General features: G+C 27.0%; 2 protein-coding genes across 2 annotated transcripts; both read left to right on the top strand.

The window, feature by feature from the left end:
* Positions 1 to 13,317: 13,317 nt before the first annotated feature.
* Positions 13,318 to 16,041, top strand: LOC145755059 (ciliary microtubule inner protein 2B-like). Its single transcript, XM_082571261.1, has 6 exons — positions 13,318 to 13,437; positions 14,049 to 14,278; positions 14,656 to 14,831; positions 14,954 to 15,092; positions 15,209 to 15,445; positions 15,571 to 16,041. The coding sequence occupies exons 1-6, from the start codon at positions 13,388 to 13,390 to the stop codon at positions 15,666 to 15,668; spliced, it is 930 nt and encodes a 309-aa protein (XP_082427387.1). The 5' UTR covers positions 13,318 to 13,387; the 3' UTR covers positions 15,669 to 16,041.
* Positions 16,042 to 16,654: 613 nt separating this feature from the next.
* Positions 16,655 to 17,837, top strand: LOC145754765 (myosin regulatory light chain, smooth muscle-like). The gene is made up of 6 exons (XM_082570875.1): positions 16,655 to 16,763; positions 16,849 to 16,924; positions 17,063 to 17,167; positions 17,255 to 17,333; positions 17,476 to 17,524; positions 17,719 to 17,837. Exons 1-6 carry the CDS (start codon positions 16,728 to 16,730, stop codon positions 17,815 to 17,817), a joined length of 444 nt encoding a protein of 147 aa, XP_082427001.1. The 5' UTR covers positions 16,655 to 16,727; the 3' UTR covers positions 17,818 to 17,837.
* The last annotated feature ends 309 nt before the right edge of the window (positions 17,838 to 18,146 follow it).

Below are 18,146 nucleotides of genomic sequence, written 5' to 3'. Positions count from 1 at the left end.
CTTATTAATTTAGCTTGAAGGGGACGTGTCATATTACATTTGATAATATGATACGGTAATAATTTTTAAAGTTTCCTTAAAAGTAAAATTTTTAAAATTATTTTCTTTAAAATTATTACGAACCACAAATAGTAAAATATTTATTTATAAGATGTAAGAGCAAATGTGCAATTATCTATGCACACCTTCCCGCTTAACAATTTAAGCTAATGTCTTATGACATTAGCTTGAAGGGATGTGTTATATTACATTTGATAAGTATGATACGGTACTAATTTTAAAAATTTCCTTAAAAGTTAAATTTTTAAAATTATTTTCTTTAAAATTACTACGCACCACAAATACTAAGATATTTATTTATAAGATGTAAGAGCACATGCGCATTTATTTTTGGGGTTCTCCCTTGCAATTTAAACTATAGTCTTATGACTTTAGCTTGAAGGGGACTTGTCATATTCCATTTGTTAATATGATACGGTAAAAAGAAGGTAATTCGTAACATTTATGAACTTAGATTTAAAAAATTTTAGATAATGAACTTATATCAACAGATGCACAATTTAACAAAAGTTAACAAGTTGGATATTAATTTATGATACGGTAATAATTTTTAAAGTTCTTTTAAAGTAAAATTTTTAAAATTATTTTCTTTAAAATTATTACGCACACAAATAGTAAGATATTTATTTATAAGATGTAAGAGCAATTATGAAGTTTTCTGTGGGGTCCCCCTACAACAATTTAAGCAAATGTCTTATGACTTTGGCTTGAAGGAGACGTGTCATATTACATTTGATAATATAATACGGTAACAATATTTAAAGTTTCCTTAAAAGTTAAATTTTTAAATTTATTTTCTTTAAAATTATTACGCACCACAAATAGTAGAATATTTATTTATAAGATGTAAGAGCAAGTGTGTAAATATCTGTGGAGTCTACCCACTCAACAATTTAAGCTAATGTCTTATAACTTTAGCCTGAAGGGGACGTGTCATATTACATTTGATAATATAATGCGGTAAGAATATTTAAAGTTTCCTTAAAAGTTAAATTTTTAAAATTATTTTCTTTAAAATTATTACGCACCACAAATAGTAAGATATTTATTTATTAGATTTAAGAGCAAATGTGCAATTAACTGTGGGGTCCCTTCTCCCAACAATTTAAACTAATGTCTTATGACTTTAGCTTAAAAGGGACGTGTTATATTTCATTTGATATTGTGATATGGTAAAAATGCGGTAATTCCTAACATTTATAAATTTAGATTTAAAAAATTTTAGATAACGAAATTATATAAACGGAAGAACGAGTTAACAAAAGTTAACAGGTTCAATAAAACTTTTTAATTTTTCCATAAAAGTAAAATTTTTAAAATTATTTTCTTTAAAATTATTACGCACCACAAATAGTAATATATTTAATTATAAGATGTAAGAGCAAATGTGCAATTATCTGTGGGTTTCCCCACTCAACAATTAAAGCTGATGTCTTATGACTTTAGCATGAAGGGGACGTTTTATATTACATTTGATAATATAATACGGTAATAATATTTAAAGTTTCCTTAAAAGTTAAATTTTTAAAATTATTTTCTTTAAGATTATTATGCACCACAAATAGTAATATATTTATTTATTAGATGTAAGAGCAAATGTGCAATTATTTGTGGGGTCCCCCCTCACAACAATTTAAACTAATGTCTTATGACTTTAGTTTAAGAGGGACGTGTTATATTACATTTGATATTGTGATATGGTAAAAATGCGGTAATTCCTAATATTTATAAACTTAGATTTAAAAAATTTTAAATAAAGAAATTATATAAACGAAAGAACAATTTAACAAAAGTTAACAGGTTCAATAAAACTTTTTAATTTTTCCATAAAAGTAAAATTTTTAAAATTATTTTCTTTAAAATTATTACGCACCACAAATAGTAATATATTTATTTGTAAGATTTAAGAGCAAATGTGCAATTATCTGTGGGTCCCCCACACACCACAATTAAAGCTGATGTCTTATGACTTTAGATTGAAGGGGATGTGTCATATTACATTTGATAATATAATACGGTAATAATATTTAAAGTTTCTTTAAAAGTTAAATTTTTAAAATTATTTTCTTTAAGAATATTACGCACCACAAATAGTAAGATATTTATTTATTAGAAGTAAAAGCAAATGTGCAATTATCTGTGGGTCCCCCCCCCCAACGCAAAATGAAAGCTGATGGCTTATGACTTTAGCTTGAAGCGGACGTTTTATATTACATTTGATAATATAATACGGTAATAATATTTAAAGTTTCCTTAAAAGTTAAATTTTTAAAATTATTTTTTTTAAGATTATTACGCACCACAAATAGTAAGATATTTATTTATTAGATGAAAGAGCAAATGTGCAATTATCTTTGGGATCCCCCCTCAGAACAATTTAAACTAATGCATTATGACTTTGGCTTAAAAGGGACGTGTTATATTACATTTGATATTGTGATATGGTAAAAATGCGGTAATTCCTAACATTTATAAACTTAGATTTAAAAAATTTTAGATAAAGAAATTATATAAACGGAAGAACAATTTAACAAAAGTTAACAGGTTCAATAAAACTTTTTAATTTTTCCATAAAAGTAAAATTTTTAAAATTATTTTCTTTAAAATTATTACGCACCACAAATAGTAATATATTTATTTATAAGATGTAAGAGCAAATGTGCAATTATCTATGGGGTCCCCCCACACCTCAATTAAAGCTGATGTCTTATGACTTTAGCTTGAAGGGAATGTGTCATATTACATTTGATGATATAATACGGTAATAATATTTAAAGTTTCCTTAAAAGTTAAATTTTTAAAATTATTTTCTTTAAGATTATTATGCACCACAAATAGTAAGATATTTATTTATTACATGTAAGAGCAAATGTGCAATTATTTGTGGGGTCCCCCCTCACAACAATTCAAACTAATGTCTTATGACTTTAGTTTAAAAGGGACGTGTTATATTACATTTGATATTGTGATATGGTAATAATGCGGTAATTCCTAATATTTATAAACTTAGATTTAAAAAATTTTAGATAAAGAAATTATATAAACGAAAGAACAATTTAACAAAAGTTAACAGGTTCAATAAAACTTTTTAATTTTTCCATAAAAGTAAAATTTTTAAAATTATTTTCTTTAAAATTATTACGCACCACAAATAGTAATATATTTATTTGTAAGATTTAAGAGCAAATGTGCAATTATCTGTGGGTTCCCCACACACCACAATTAAAGCTGATGTCTTATGACTTTAGATTGAAGGGGATGTGTCATATTACATTTGATAATATAATACGGTAATAATATTTAAAGTTTCTTTAAAAGTTAAATTTTTAAAATTATTTTCTTTAAAAATATTACGCACCACAAATAGTAAGATATTTATTTAATAGAAGTAAAAGCAAATGTGCAATTATCTGTGGGTTTCCCCCCCCACCCACGCAACAATGTAAGCTTATGTCTTATGACTTTAGCTTGAAGCGGACGTTTTATATTACATTTGATAATATAATACGGTAATAATATTTAAAGTTTCCTTAAAAGTTAAATTTTTAAAATTATTTTTTTTAAGATTATTACGCACCACAAATAGTAAAATATTTATTTATTAGATGTAAGAGCAAATGTGCAATTATCTGTGGCATCCCCCCTCACAACAATTTAAACTAATGCATTATGACTTTGGCTTAAAAGGGACGTGTTATATTACATTTGATATTGTGATATGGTAAAAATGCGGTATTTCCTAACATTTATAAACTTAGATTTAAAAAATTTTAGATAAAGAAATTATATAAACGGAAGAACAATTTAACAAAAGTTAACAGGTTCAATAAAACTTTTTAATTTTTCCATAAAAGTAAAATTTTTAAAATTATTTTCTTTAAAATTATTACGCACCACAAATAGTAATATATTTATTTGTAAGATTTAAGAGCAAATGTGCAATTATCTGTGAGTTCCCCACACACCACAATTAAAGCTGATGTCTTATGACTTTAGCTTGAAGGGAATGTGTCATATTACATTTGATAATATAATACGGTAATAATATTTAAAGTTTCCTTAAAAGTTAAATTTTTTAAATTATTTTTTTAAATTATTACGCACCACAAATAGTAAGATATTTATTTATTAGATGTAAGAGCAAATCTGCTATTTTCTGTGGGGTCCCCCCAGGCAGACCCTCCAATCCCAACAATTTAAACTAATGTCTTATGACTTTATCTTAAAAGGGACGTGTTATATTACATTTGATATTGTGATATGGTAAAAATGCGGTAATTCCTAACATTTATAAACTTAGATTTAAAACATTTTATCTAACAAATTATATAAACGGAAGAACAATTCATTAAAAGTTAACAGGTTCGAAAAAAATTTTTAAATTTTCTATAAAAATAAAATTTTTAAAATTCAATTTTTTTAAATTTGTACGCACCACAAATAGTAAGATATTTATTTATAAGATGTAAGAGCAAATGTGCAAATATCTGTAGGCCTCCCACACTCAACAATTAAAGCTGATGTCTTATGAATTTTGCTTCAAGGGGACGTGTCATATTACATTTGATAATATAATACGGTGATAATATTTAAAGTTTCCTTAAAAGTTAAATTTTTAAAATTATTTTCTTTAAAATTATTACGCGCCACAAATAGTAAGATATTTATTTATTAGATGTAAGAGCAAATGTGCAATTATCTGTGGAGTCCCCTCTCTCAACAATTTTAATAAATGTATTACCACTTTAGATGAAAAGGGACGTGTTATATTACATTTGATATTGTGAAATGGTAAAAATGCGGTAATTCCTAACATTTTCAAACCTAGATTTAAAAAAATTTAGATAACGAACTTAAATCAATGGAAGAATAATTTAACAAAAGTTAACATGTTCGATAATAATTTTTAAATTTCCATAAAATTTAAATTATTAAAATTATTTTCTTTAAAATTATTACGCACCACAAATAATAATACATTTATTTATAAGATGTAAGAGCAAATGTGCAAATATCTGTAGGTTCCACACCCACTCAACAATTAAATCTGATGTCTTATGACTTTTGGTTGAAGGGGACGTGTCAAATTACATTTCATAATATAATACGGTAATAATATTTAAAGTTTTCTTAAAAGTTAAATTTTTAAAATTGTTTTGTTTAAGATTATTACGCACCACAAATAGTAAGATATTTATTTATTAGATGTAAGAGCAAATATGGAATTATATGTTGGGTCCCCCCTCTCAACAATTTAAACTAATGTCTTATGACTTTAGCTTTAAAGGGACGTGTTATATTACATTTGATATTGTGATATGGTAAAAAACTTTAGCTTGAAGAGGTCGTGTCTTTTACATTTGATAATATAATACGGTGATAATATTTAAAGTTTCCTTAATAGTTAAATTTTTAAAATTATTTTCTTTAAAATTATTACGCACCACAAATAGTAAGATATTTATTTATTAGATGTAAATGCAAATGTGCAATTATATGTGGCGTCCTCGGGTCCTTCTCACATCAATTTAAACTAATGTCTTATGACTTTAGCTTAAAAGGGACGTGTTATATTACATTTGATATTGTGATATGGTAAAAATGCGGTAATTCCTAACATTTATAAACTTAGATTTAAAAAATTTTAGATAACGAAATTATATAAACGGAAAGTTAACAGGTTCAATAAAACTTTTTAAATTTTCCATAAAAGTAAAATTTTTAAAATTATTTTCTTTAAAATTATTACGCACACAAATAGTAAGATATTTATTTATAAGATGTAAGAGCAATTATGAAGTTTTCTGTGGGGTCCCCCTACAACAATTTAAGCAAATGTCTTATGACTTTAGCTTGAAGGGGACGTGTCATATTACATTTGATAATATAATACGGTAACAATATTTAAAGTTTCCTTAAAAGTTAAATTTTTAAATTTATTTCCTTTAAAATTATTACGCACCACAAATAGTAGAATATTTATTTATAAGATGTAAGAGCAAGTGTGTAAACATCTGTGGGGTCTACCCACTCAACAATTTAAGCTAATGTCTTATAACTTTAGCCTGAAGGGGACGTGTCATATTACAATTGATAATATAATACGGTAATAATATTTAAAGTTTCCTTAAAAGTTAAATTTTTAAAATTATTTTCTTTAAAATTATTACGCACCACAAATAGTAAGATATTTATTTATTAGATGTAAGAGCAAATGTGCAATTATCTGTGGGGTTTCCCTTCCCAACAATTTAAACTAATGTCTTATGACTTTAGCTTAAAAGGGACGTGTTATATTACATTTGATATTGTGATATGGTAAAAATGCGGTAATTCCTAATATTTATAAACTTAGATTTAAAAATTTTTAGATAACGAAATTATAAAAACGGAAGAACAATTTAACAAATGTTAACAGGTTCAATAAAACTTTTTAATTTTTCCATAAAAGTAAAATTTTTAAAATTAATTTCTTTAAAATTATTACGCACCACAAATAGTAATATATTTATTTATAAGATGTAAGAGCAAATGTGCAATTATCTGTGAGTTCCCACCACTCCACAATTAAAGCTGATGTCTTATGACTTTAGCTTGAAGGGGATGTGTCATATTACATTTGATAATATAATACGGTAATAATATTTAAAGTTTCCTTAAAAGTTAAATTTTTAAAATTATTTTCTTTAAGATTATTACGCACCACAAATAGTAAAATATTTATATATTAGATGTAAGAGCAAATATGCAATTATCTGTGGGATCCCCCCTCCCAACAATTTAAACTAATGTCTTATGACTTTAGCTTAAAAGGGACGTGTTATATTACATTTGATATTGTGATATGGTAAAAATGCGGTAATTCATAACATTTATAAACTTCGATTTAAAAAATTTTAGATAACGAAATTATATAAACGGAAGAACAATTTAACAAAAGTTAACAGGTTCAAGAAAACTTTTTAATTTTTCCATAAAAGTAAAATTTTTGAAATTATTTTCTTTAAAATTATTACGCACCACAAATAGTAATATATTTATTTATAAGATGTAAGTGCAAATGTGCAATTATCTGTGGGTTCCCCCCACTCCACAATTAAAGCTGATGTCTTATGACTTTAGCTTGAAGGGGATGTGTCATATTACATTTGATAATATAATACGGTAATAATATTTAAAGTTTCCTTAAAAGTTAAATTTTTAAAATTATTTTCTTTAAGATTATTACGCACCACAAATAGTAAGATATTTATTTATTAGATGTAAGAGCAAATATGCAATTATCTGTGGGGTCGCCCCTCCTAACAATTTAAACAACTTTCTTATGGCTTTAGCTTAAAAGGGACGTGTTATATTACATTTGCTATTGTGATATGGTAAAAATGCGGTAATTCCTAACATTTATAAACTTAGATTTAAAAAATTTTAGATAACGAAATTATATAAACGGAAGAACAATTTAATAAAAGTTAACAGGTTCAATAAAACTTTTTAATTTTTCCAAAAAAGTAAAATTTTTAAAATTATTTTCTTTAAAATTATTACGCACCACAAATAGTAATATATTTAATTATAAGATGTAAGAGCAAATGTGCAATAAGCTGTGGGTTCCCCCACAGTCAACAATTAAAGCTGATGTCTTATTAATTTAACTTGAAGGGACGTGTCATATTACATTTGGTAATATAATAGGGTTATAATATTTAAAGTTTCCTTAAAAGTTTAATTTTTAAAATTATTTTTTTTAAGATTATTACGCACCACAAATAGTAAGATATTTATTTATTAGATGTAAGAGCAAATGTGCAATTATCTGTGGGGTTCCCCTTCCCAACAATTTAAACTAATGTCTTATGACTTTAGCTTAAAAGGGACGTGTTATATTACATTTGATATTGTGATATGGTAAAAATGCGGTAATTCCTAACATTTATAAACTTAGATTTAAAAATTTTTAGATAACGAAATTATAAAAACGGACGAACAATTTAACAAATGTTAACAGGTTCAATAAAACTTTTTAATTTTTTCATAAAAGTAAAATTTTTAAAATTAGTTTCTTTAAAATTATTACGCACCACAAATAGTAATATATTTATTTATAAGATGTAAGAGCAAATGTGCAATTATCTGTGGGTTCCCCACACTCCACAATTAAAGCTGATGTCTTATGACTTTAGCTTGAAGGGGATGTGTTATAATTGCACATTTGCTCTTACATCTAATAAATAAATATCTTACTATTTGTGGTGCGTAATAATCTTAAAGAAAACAATTTTAAAAATTTAACTTTTAAGGAAACTTTAAATATTATTACCGTATTATATTATCAAATGTAATATGACACATCCCCTTCAAGCTAAAGTCATAAGACATCAGCTTTAATTGTGGAGTGGTGGGGAACCCACAGATAATTGCACATTTGCTCTTACATCTTATAAATAAATATATTACTATTTGTGGTGCGTAATAATTTTAAAGAAAATAATTTTAAAAATTTAAATTTTATGGAAATTTAAAAAGTATTACCGTATTATATTATGAAATGTAATATGACACGTCCCCTTCAAGCTAAAATCATAACACATCAGCTTTAATTGTGGAGTGGGGGGTGGAACCTACAGATATTTGCACATTTGCTCTTACATCTTATAAATAAATATCTTACTATTTGTGGTGCGTAATAATCTTAAAGAAAATAATTTTAAAAATTTAACTTTTAAGGAAACTTTAAATATTATTACCGTATTATATTATCAAATGTAATATGACACATCCCCTTCAAGCTAAAGTCATAAGAGATCAGCTTTAATTGTGGAGTGGGGGAACCAACATATAATTGCACATTTGTTCTTACATCTTATAAATAAATATATTACTATTTGTGGTGCGTAATAATTTTAAAGAAATAATTTTAAAAATTTTACTTTTATGGAAAAATTAAAAATTTTTATCGAACCTGTTAACTTTTGTTAAATTGTTCTTCCATTTATATAATTTCGTTATCTAAAATTTTTTAAATCTAAGTTTATAAATGTTAGGAATTACCGCATTTTTACCATATCACAATATCAAATGTAATATAACACGTCCCTTTTAAGCTAAAGTCATAAGACATTAGTTTAAATTGTTGGGATGGGAGACCCTGCGTGGGGAGACCCTGCGTGGGGGGACCCCACAGATAAATGCACATTTGTTTTATTGAACCTGTTAACTTTTGTTAAATTGTTCTTCCATTTATATAATTTCGTTATCTAAAATTTTTTAAATCTAAGTTTATAAATGTTAGGAATTACCGCATTTTTACCATATCACAATATCAAATGTAATATAACACGTCCCTTTTAAGCTAAAGTCATAAGACATTAGTTTAAATTGTTGGGAGGGGGACCCGGGGATGCCACAGATAATTGCACATTTGCTTTTACATCTAATAAATAAATATCTTACTATTTGTGGTGCGTAATAATTTTAAAGAAAAAATTTTAAAAATTTAACTTTTAAGGAAACTTTAAATATTATCACCGTATTATATTATCAAATGTAATATGACTCGACCTCTTCAAGCTGAAGTCATAAGACATCAGCTTTAATTGTTGAGTGGGGGGGGGGCACAGACATTTGCACATTTGCTCTTACATCTTATAAATAAATATATTACTATTTGTGGTGCGTAATAATTTTAAAGAAAATAATTTTAAAAATTTAAATTTTATGGAAATTTAAAAATTATTACCGTATCATATTATCAAATCTAATACAACACGTTTTCTTTAAGCTCTAGTTATAAGACATTAGCATATAATGTTAATTGTGGGGGACCCCACAGATAATTGCACATTTGCTCTTACATCTTATAAATAAATATCTTACTATTTGTGGTGCGTAATAATTTTAAAGGAAATAATTTAAAAAATTTAACTTTAAGGGAAATTTTAAGAATTATTACCGTATCATATTATCAAATGTAATATGACACGTCCCCTTCAAGCTAAAGTTATAAGACATTAGCTTAATTTGTTGTGGTGGAACCCACAGATAATTGCACATTTGCTCTTACATCTTATAAACAAATACTTACTATTTGTGGTGCGTAATAATTTTAAAGAAAATAATTTTAAAAATTTGGAACTTTAAAAATTATTATCGAACATGTTAACTTTTGTCAAATTGTGCTTCCGTTGATTTAAATTCGTTATCTAAATTTTTGGAAATCTAAGTTTTAAAAGTGTTAGGAATTACCGCATTTTTACCATATCACAATATCAAATGTAATACTAGATTTATTTGATAAATAAAATATGGTTCGACATTATTTGATTTTTTAACATGAATTTTTAGAAATAAAAAAAGATATGCATAAACATTAACTAAGAATATTACATATCTTTAATGTTCAACAAACAAACAAGTATTTATATACATTATACAAACAAAAATTAATATTTAACCCAGTTTTAAGTTGTTAATATTAGGATATACATTATTGCTAAATTTGAAATTTCTAAAATTGACTTTTATTGAATAAACAAGCATTTGTATATGATAAATAAACAAAAATTCTTTTTTACATATGTTTTTTAACTACCTATATTATAAAATACATCATACCAAATTTTTGATGCTAAATATCGGACTTTAATTTTTATTAAACAAACAAGCATTAAATATAATAAACAAACAAAAATTAAATTTTTAATTTATTTTTGAGTTATAAATATTATAATATATAACTTACCAAAATTTAAAAATCTAATAACAATCTTTAAATTTTAATAAACAAACACCTATTAATCGGTAATTAGTGACAAATATTAAAATTTTAATTCATTTTTGAGTTACTAATATCATGATATACAATTGACCAAGATTTGAAAAATTAAAAACAACCTTTAAATTTTAATAAACAAACAGCTATTAATTAGTAATTAGTGATAATTATGGTTCGAAATCTTAGATTTCGAAACATATTGTTATTGTCAGTGTATTTATTGTTTTTATTCTTTCTAGTCAGAATTTTGAAAGACGATAACTTTTGTTCTTTAAAAGTAAAAGTTCTAAATTTTTAGTATGTTTGTTATTATCCCAACGAATCGCAAACCTCCTATTTACGACATATAAATGTCACTAATTACTAATTAATATATTTTATTATTAAAATTTAAAGATTAAATTTTCTGAAATTTTAATATGTTGTTGTTATTATTATTTTGTATGTTGCTATTTAAAATGAAGATTTAACTCTAGCTAAATATCGTTTAATCATTATTTTAGTTTTTTTTTATAAAATAACGAATCAGTGTGAGTTTAACGCTTAAATAATTTAATAGCGTTTTGGTCGCCGTCAAAAATCGTCCTTTTCGCTGTCTATTAAAGTAAAAAATATTGGTTGAAAATTTAAGTAAAATGTTAAAGTATAAGTCAAAAATGTGTAAATTTTGTTTTTTTAATTGTTTTATTATTATTATATTTTAATACTCGTTTGATTACTAAAAAATTAAGATCGGTATTTTGCTTTTAAATTTAGTTTACTTTTCTATTACAATATCAATAAATGCGTGTTCGTTTGTTAAAATTAGGTTTAAATATAAAAAAGTTCATATTTAAATTTATAATTTAATTAATAAACCTACTAAATAAATTATATTTATAAAAAGAATCAAACGAAAGAATCAAAACGAGAACCATATTTTATTTATCAAATAAATCTAGTTAAATATTGTAAATAGGAGGCCTGAAGCGCATTATGATATTATACAACATATTAAAATTTTAGACTTTTAAACTTTAAGGAACAAATGTTATCTTCTTTCAAAATTGGGACTAGTAAGAATAAAAATAACAATAATAATAATAAATACACTGACAATAACAATATGTTTCGAAATCTAAGATTTCGAACCATAATAACTAAAAGGTTTTAAAGTGCGATTTAACTTACACAAAGGCGTTAACTACTTATTAAATTAACAATATTTTTTTAAACTTTTTAATTTACAATCGGCAACAATTTCTTTTTCATATGAATAGGGCTTATGTTAAGTACCGAAACCATAAGAAGCCTTAACAAGAGAGAAAGTGCGACCGCTTGTTCTTTATTGACTTAACCCTGGAGTGTTTTTTGTTTAATTCTTTCCTCTGTTCTCCTTTTAAGCGGACTGTTTACGCTCGCTTATCGGGGATTAATCCTCACTTGTGTTCGCTAATTCAAGGGCTCGGCACTGGTTGTTCGAGCGCCTTGTCTTGCCTTAAAACGACGCGGATACGAGTGAAAACAGACGAGTGCCTGTGTTGTGAACAATTCGACGACAAGGCGACAGAGACCGCCCATTTGGCGCATTGGCAACCGGTGTAGCGTCGTTTCAACGAGGATTTAAACTAATATTGCCCTCCTATTATGGCATTTAAATTGATTAAAGAACGCGAGGTCTTCTGTAAAATAAAAAATTTTCGGTACCTGAAAACAGGTGTTATAAACAAGGCGCATAAATGGTCTTTGTATAATTAAGTTATGTACAGTAAATAATTTAAAAGTACATTGAAGGTAGTTATAAGTCTATATATTTCAGTGAACAGTCAGATAAGTACCATGTACTCTTGGAAGATCGAAGAAATAAAGTATTCTTGCCAACATCAAAATAAGAAACTTGAAAAAATAGCTAATCTTGTTGTAAAAGCAATTTGAGTATTGTAATTTGATTTTTAAAAATGTCCATGATGTCCATGTTTTTATAAGGCTAAATAAAGAAAACAGAAACAGATAAGCTAGAAAAACACAGGATTAGCATGCACAAAACATTGTTGTTTCGGTAGTCGAGTAACACTGCGTTAGTTTTACGAAAAAATATTGCCCTGGCAACTTTAATCCATCATATACGTCGCATTTTACATCGAGGAATACATTTCTATTGTAGAAAATCGAAAAGTGGCCTTAGTTGAGATTTATAGATTTTTTATCCATTGTTAAAGTCAAGTTTTTGGTTTTTATTTGCGCTATGACGGTGTAGCAAACATAAAATACACGGTTTGCCAAACATGTATTTTATTATAGCCTAACAACGGTAAAAGTGTATTTATTTAGTGGTGTAAGTGATCGAGTTACCGAGAGTTAATGCCTGATAAGAAAAGTCAATATTTAACAAACAGGTTATACAAAATAGTGTAAATATCAGCCATTTTTAAAACATTAAAAACCAAAAACGATGCTGCCAAAAACATCTTATAAAATAATCTAATCACTTTTAATGGTTTCACTATAGATAAAATAGAATCGTTTTTTTGTGAAAATAAGTTATTCGAATAGTTTGAAAATATTTAAAAATTCAAAATGCCAAGAAAGAGCGAATTATTTACGGAAGATCCTTTCTACTTGCCAAGGTAAGAAAATAAAAACAAATACAATTTTACTAATACTTTTTTTTGATTTGGTTTATTTGTGTTTTGTGTTAAGATGTATAAGTAATATATCTATGCCAAAACAGATACAAAAAATGTGTGACAGATTAAAAACAATAAAGGTCAAAGCTATCTATCATAACGGCTTTCACGATAACATAGTTGTACTGTTTACATACAGGCACGTTTTTATGGCGCATATTGTATATACAAACTTTCAATTAAAAAGTATCCAGTCGAAAATTCGGTAGAAGTAGCTTAGAAAAGGTGAAACATTTAGACTGACATTTCTTTTGTTGGTGTTTTAGATGAAAGAGTTTAATCTTACCTAAGTTGGGTAGGGTTTCAATAGGTTGGCATTTTATACGGGCGGCCTTTGTTTACTTTTCATACAAAAATCTATAAGGCTTTATTAGAAAAATATCTAAAGTCTTACGAAGGCGATTTGACCCTTAATAAAGTATATAGAAAAACGTCCGATTGATATCGTTTTTGGATACGTTGTTTCGTTTTGCTTATTTAATGATGAACTATACAATACACTATACCCAATAAAAACAATTATGGTAAACATAAATATATATTCGTTACAGATACTGCGGATATTTGCCCCAATACAAATACCGGATCGGCAAAACCTATGGTCGTCACTCTGTGGATATTTTAACAGATGATTCAGTTTCCAAGTCGGGCTTTTACGTTTTGACTCCTACGGAACACCAGGGAAACGAAAGAACGGATGCAAGAAGAAACACCTTAAAAACGAGGTCGGATAGTTGGGGAAATCAAAACTTGACGGATCAGATGGTGCCGGGATACACAGGTACAAGACTCTATTTATAAAGAGCTTTAAAATGTATAAACTGCCTATTAGGGTTAATATGTCATTAGCACAGTCCGTCTGAAATACATTCAAGATGATGAAGGTTGTAGACATTACATTATGTAAACGATCGTGATCTTCATTTTTTTAAATAAGCTATAGTAATATTAAATAGAAAAAAATTAATGTAACAGTTTTGTACCCTACTTATAGTCCCTTTGCAATTTTTTTTATTCACAAAGCATTTGGATATCTTTTTTTTTGTATATATATTTATTCTCGATGTGGAAAGGTCGAATGTGCGATCTAAACATAAAGTAACAACTGTTACCTGGAATATTTTATGAGTAAATTAATCACATTTTCTCTATATTTAGGCTACATCCCCAAAAGACAACACCATTTCGCCAACACATATGGAGAAATGTGTCGGTCAGCATTATACCAGCACGAGTGCGATCAGCAAGAAATTAAAAATAACCAAAAACATCTGAAGAAGGTGCTGGCCCTGCAGTCTGGTACTATACGACCTACGTCCGACGACGATAAAATGGTACGTAGGATTTTTCCATAAACTTTATTAATATATTTCTTTAGACCCTTGGTTGTTTTAAGCTAAATACTTGTACTTTAAACCCATAAAAAGTATATATGATGTTACGATTTGATCTTAAGGCAATGACGTCAAGATATACCACCCCTTTGATGGCGCAACGAAGGGAACCAGCCCGGTTTCAATCTGCGCAAGAATTTAAACCCTACGGGTCACCTTACTTCATGGAAAACGCGAATTCGATGAAGTGGTTTAAATCAGGTAATACAAAACACAAACAAATTGCCGGTGTTAAGGAACTTACAGTTCAAGAAAATTTTTGTATTGATATTGCCCTTGGTTATATCTTTTCGCTACAACGTTTTATTTTATTTTAGGTTACACTGGCTTTGTACCTCGAAGTCGGGAACTCATCGCGCTGGGCTATCCAAACCAAACAAACAAAGGCTTAAAAATGTTTAAAGAAGACTTGAACAAGGAGACGTCTATCGGAACTCAACCTGCTGAACCCCAACCGATTAAACGACCCAAACAATCGCACAATAAACTGGCAAAGACTGATCTCTATCCAGTTAACAAAGGAATGGTGCCCCACTATACTGGATATATACCAGGTAGGCTACACGCGACAAATTTAGATAACAAAATGCTGTAACGGACAAGTTAGATAAAGAAAATTTATATGTTAACTATTTAGTTTTATAAAAAAAATTTTTAGAACATTTATTTACCTCTTTAGGTTATAAGTACATGATTGGACACACATACGGCAAACACACCTTCAACACTTTAAAGCTACCGGTAGCTGACCCCAGAGAGTCAATGGTAGTGTCCTGAATGCAAAAAAACGCATTTACTACTAAATCATTACCTATCCAATATTTACAGAAAAAAATAAATGTTGCCAATTTTAGTTCAATTTAGAAAGGGTTTTTATATAATTTTGTACGAGTAAAACAAAAAAAGGAATATTGATTGAGTAAATAAAAAGTTGTGTTAAAACTTATCAAACAGAATTAATTTGAATTGTTTTATGTAAAGCCACAACGACTTTCTAAATCAATGTGTTTTTTTGCTATTTATCTATTAAAATATTTTACTTCCAAGTTAGTTAATAATTGCGCTAAATTTAATTTACCTTTTTGCTTTTTTATGTAAAATTGGCTACAATGTTTTATGTTTACCATGCACTTATACCTACTCGAAAATGTATCACAAAAAAAATTCTAATATATTATTATAATAAATATAGTTATAAAAAAAACAAATAAGATTCTTTTTAAAGGATAAAAATGTAAACTAGAAAAAGATTCAACATACAAGCATCACCAAAACATATACACAATCAGAAACAAGATAACCCTATTTTAACTAAAAATTTGTTAAAGTTAGTTTATTACCTAAATGAAAAGCGCTTCAGCCTTTGATAAACTTACATCAAGCAAAACCTAAATCCATTAGCGCCCAAAACATCACCTTTGGCAAATCGCTTAAACTTGACTTATATGTTCACATCAGCTGTTGTTGACACTTCAACATTTGTTAAGCAAAGTGTGAATAGCCAGTATATAAACCGAAGTCCGAGTAAAAGAAAATCACAATTCGACTTGGATTCAATACAACAGTCTTTCTAATTCTATTTTTAAAACAACCGATCAAACTTCAAAATGGTAAGTTGTGTTAACTAAGAGTAATCATACTGCTTCTGTAATAAGCAGTACAAATCGTTTAAAGTGGTTTTTGATATTAAGTATTGCACATATATTTGCAAATAACCAATGGATTATGGTAGAAAAATAGACTTGTAATCTAGTATTAAATAATATATAACAGGCAGGAGGAAAAGGAAAGAAAGGAGGTAAGAAGGCACAAAAATCTTCGTCAAATGTTTTCTCAATGTTCGACCAAAACCAAATTCAGGAATTTAAAGAGGTAATGTTTTATATCGAAACAATGCATTATGTAACATCAAAATAAACTTTGTTTGTACTGTATCTGACTAGTACCTTATATGCAGGCTTTTTCTATTATGGATGCCAACAGAGATGGGTTCATTGACAAAATCGACTTAAAAGATACTTACTCCGCACTAGGTATGCCAAATAAAAAGGCCCAATATTTTAAGCATAAAAAGGAGAACATGTTGTTAAAAGCAAAATAAAAAATATTAAACTTTTTTTAATTTGTTGTACAACAAAAAATTGTTGAACGTGTTTGTTGTATCTTAACAGGCGTTCGGGATTGCAAAATGGAAAAATTGGAAGCCATGATCTTGGAAGCACCAACTGCCATCAACTTCACCGTTTTTCTAAACATGTTGGCAGATAAACTTCACGGTAATTTAACTTTATTAAAGTCTGGGGAACAGATCCAGTAGTTTAAATATAAATCATATACTTTAAATCAATATTATTTTTAATTAGGAACCGATCCAGAAGATACAATTGTGCAAGCCTTCAAATTACTCGATCCAGAAGCAAAAGGTGTTATCCACAAAGACTAGTAAGACTTTGAAGCGAACTTATCTTAAAAGAAGTTTACAATATTTGTTATGTAGATAGAAATAAATTAAAAAAATAAAATTATACTATAAAGCTTACAATATTGTGTGAGAAAATTTATCAAGTTATTTTAATTATTTTAGCCTTGCACAAATCTTAATGACCCAAGCTGACAAATTTAATCAAGAAGAGGTAAAAAGATCATTTTTTAAACCTAATTTTAGTACAAAGTGATAATGTTGATTAAACGATCTTTAAAAAAATATTTAATATATAAACATAATATAATTAAGTGATACATTATCAACATGCCAAGTTAATTCGAAGACCAACTATTTTCGTTAAAAAATTAAAAGAACAAAAAATCTAAACAACGTTTTTTATAGGTCGACCAAACTTTCGAAATGGCACCCATTGACGTAGCCGGTAACCTTGACTACAAAGCTCTTTGTTATGTCATCACTCACGGAAAGGAAGAAGAATAAATTTCAACAACTCATCATTTTTTATTTATAGTTTAACTTTTAAATTAGGCAAATTGTGATATTTACAATATTGTGAAATTTTTTTTAATAAATTGAAATATATTGCAAATTTTATATTAAATTGTATACGTTTTGACTTCGAAACTTTAAAATTGGTAATTACTAAAATTGCATTTAAATACGAAAATATTTGCAAATAAACTAAACCGAATGTATTTATATTGTATCATTTTAGTTAAAACCAAAAAAACAAGGTAAAATTAAATAAAAGCAGATTTAAGGTGATTTTAAGATATTTTAGTCTATTACAAGTGTTGTTTAATAGGAAA

Source organism: Corella eumyota, chromosome 6 (genome assembly GCF_963082875.1).
Source record: "Corella eumyota chromosome 6, kaCorEumy4.1, whole genome shotgun sequence".
Taxonomy (NCBI): Eukaryota; Metazoa; Chordata; class Ascidiacea; order Phlebobranchia; family Corellidae; genus Corella; species Corella eumyota.
This window is presented reverse-complemented; position numbering and strand designations above follow the sequence as displayed.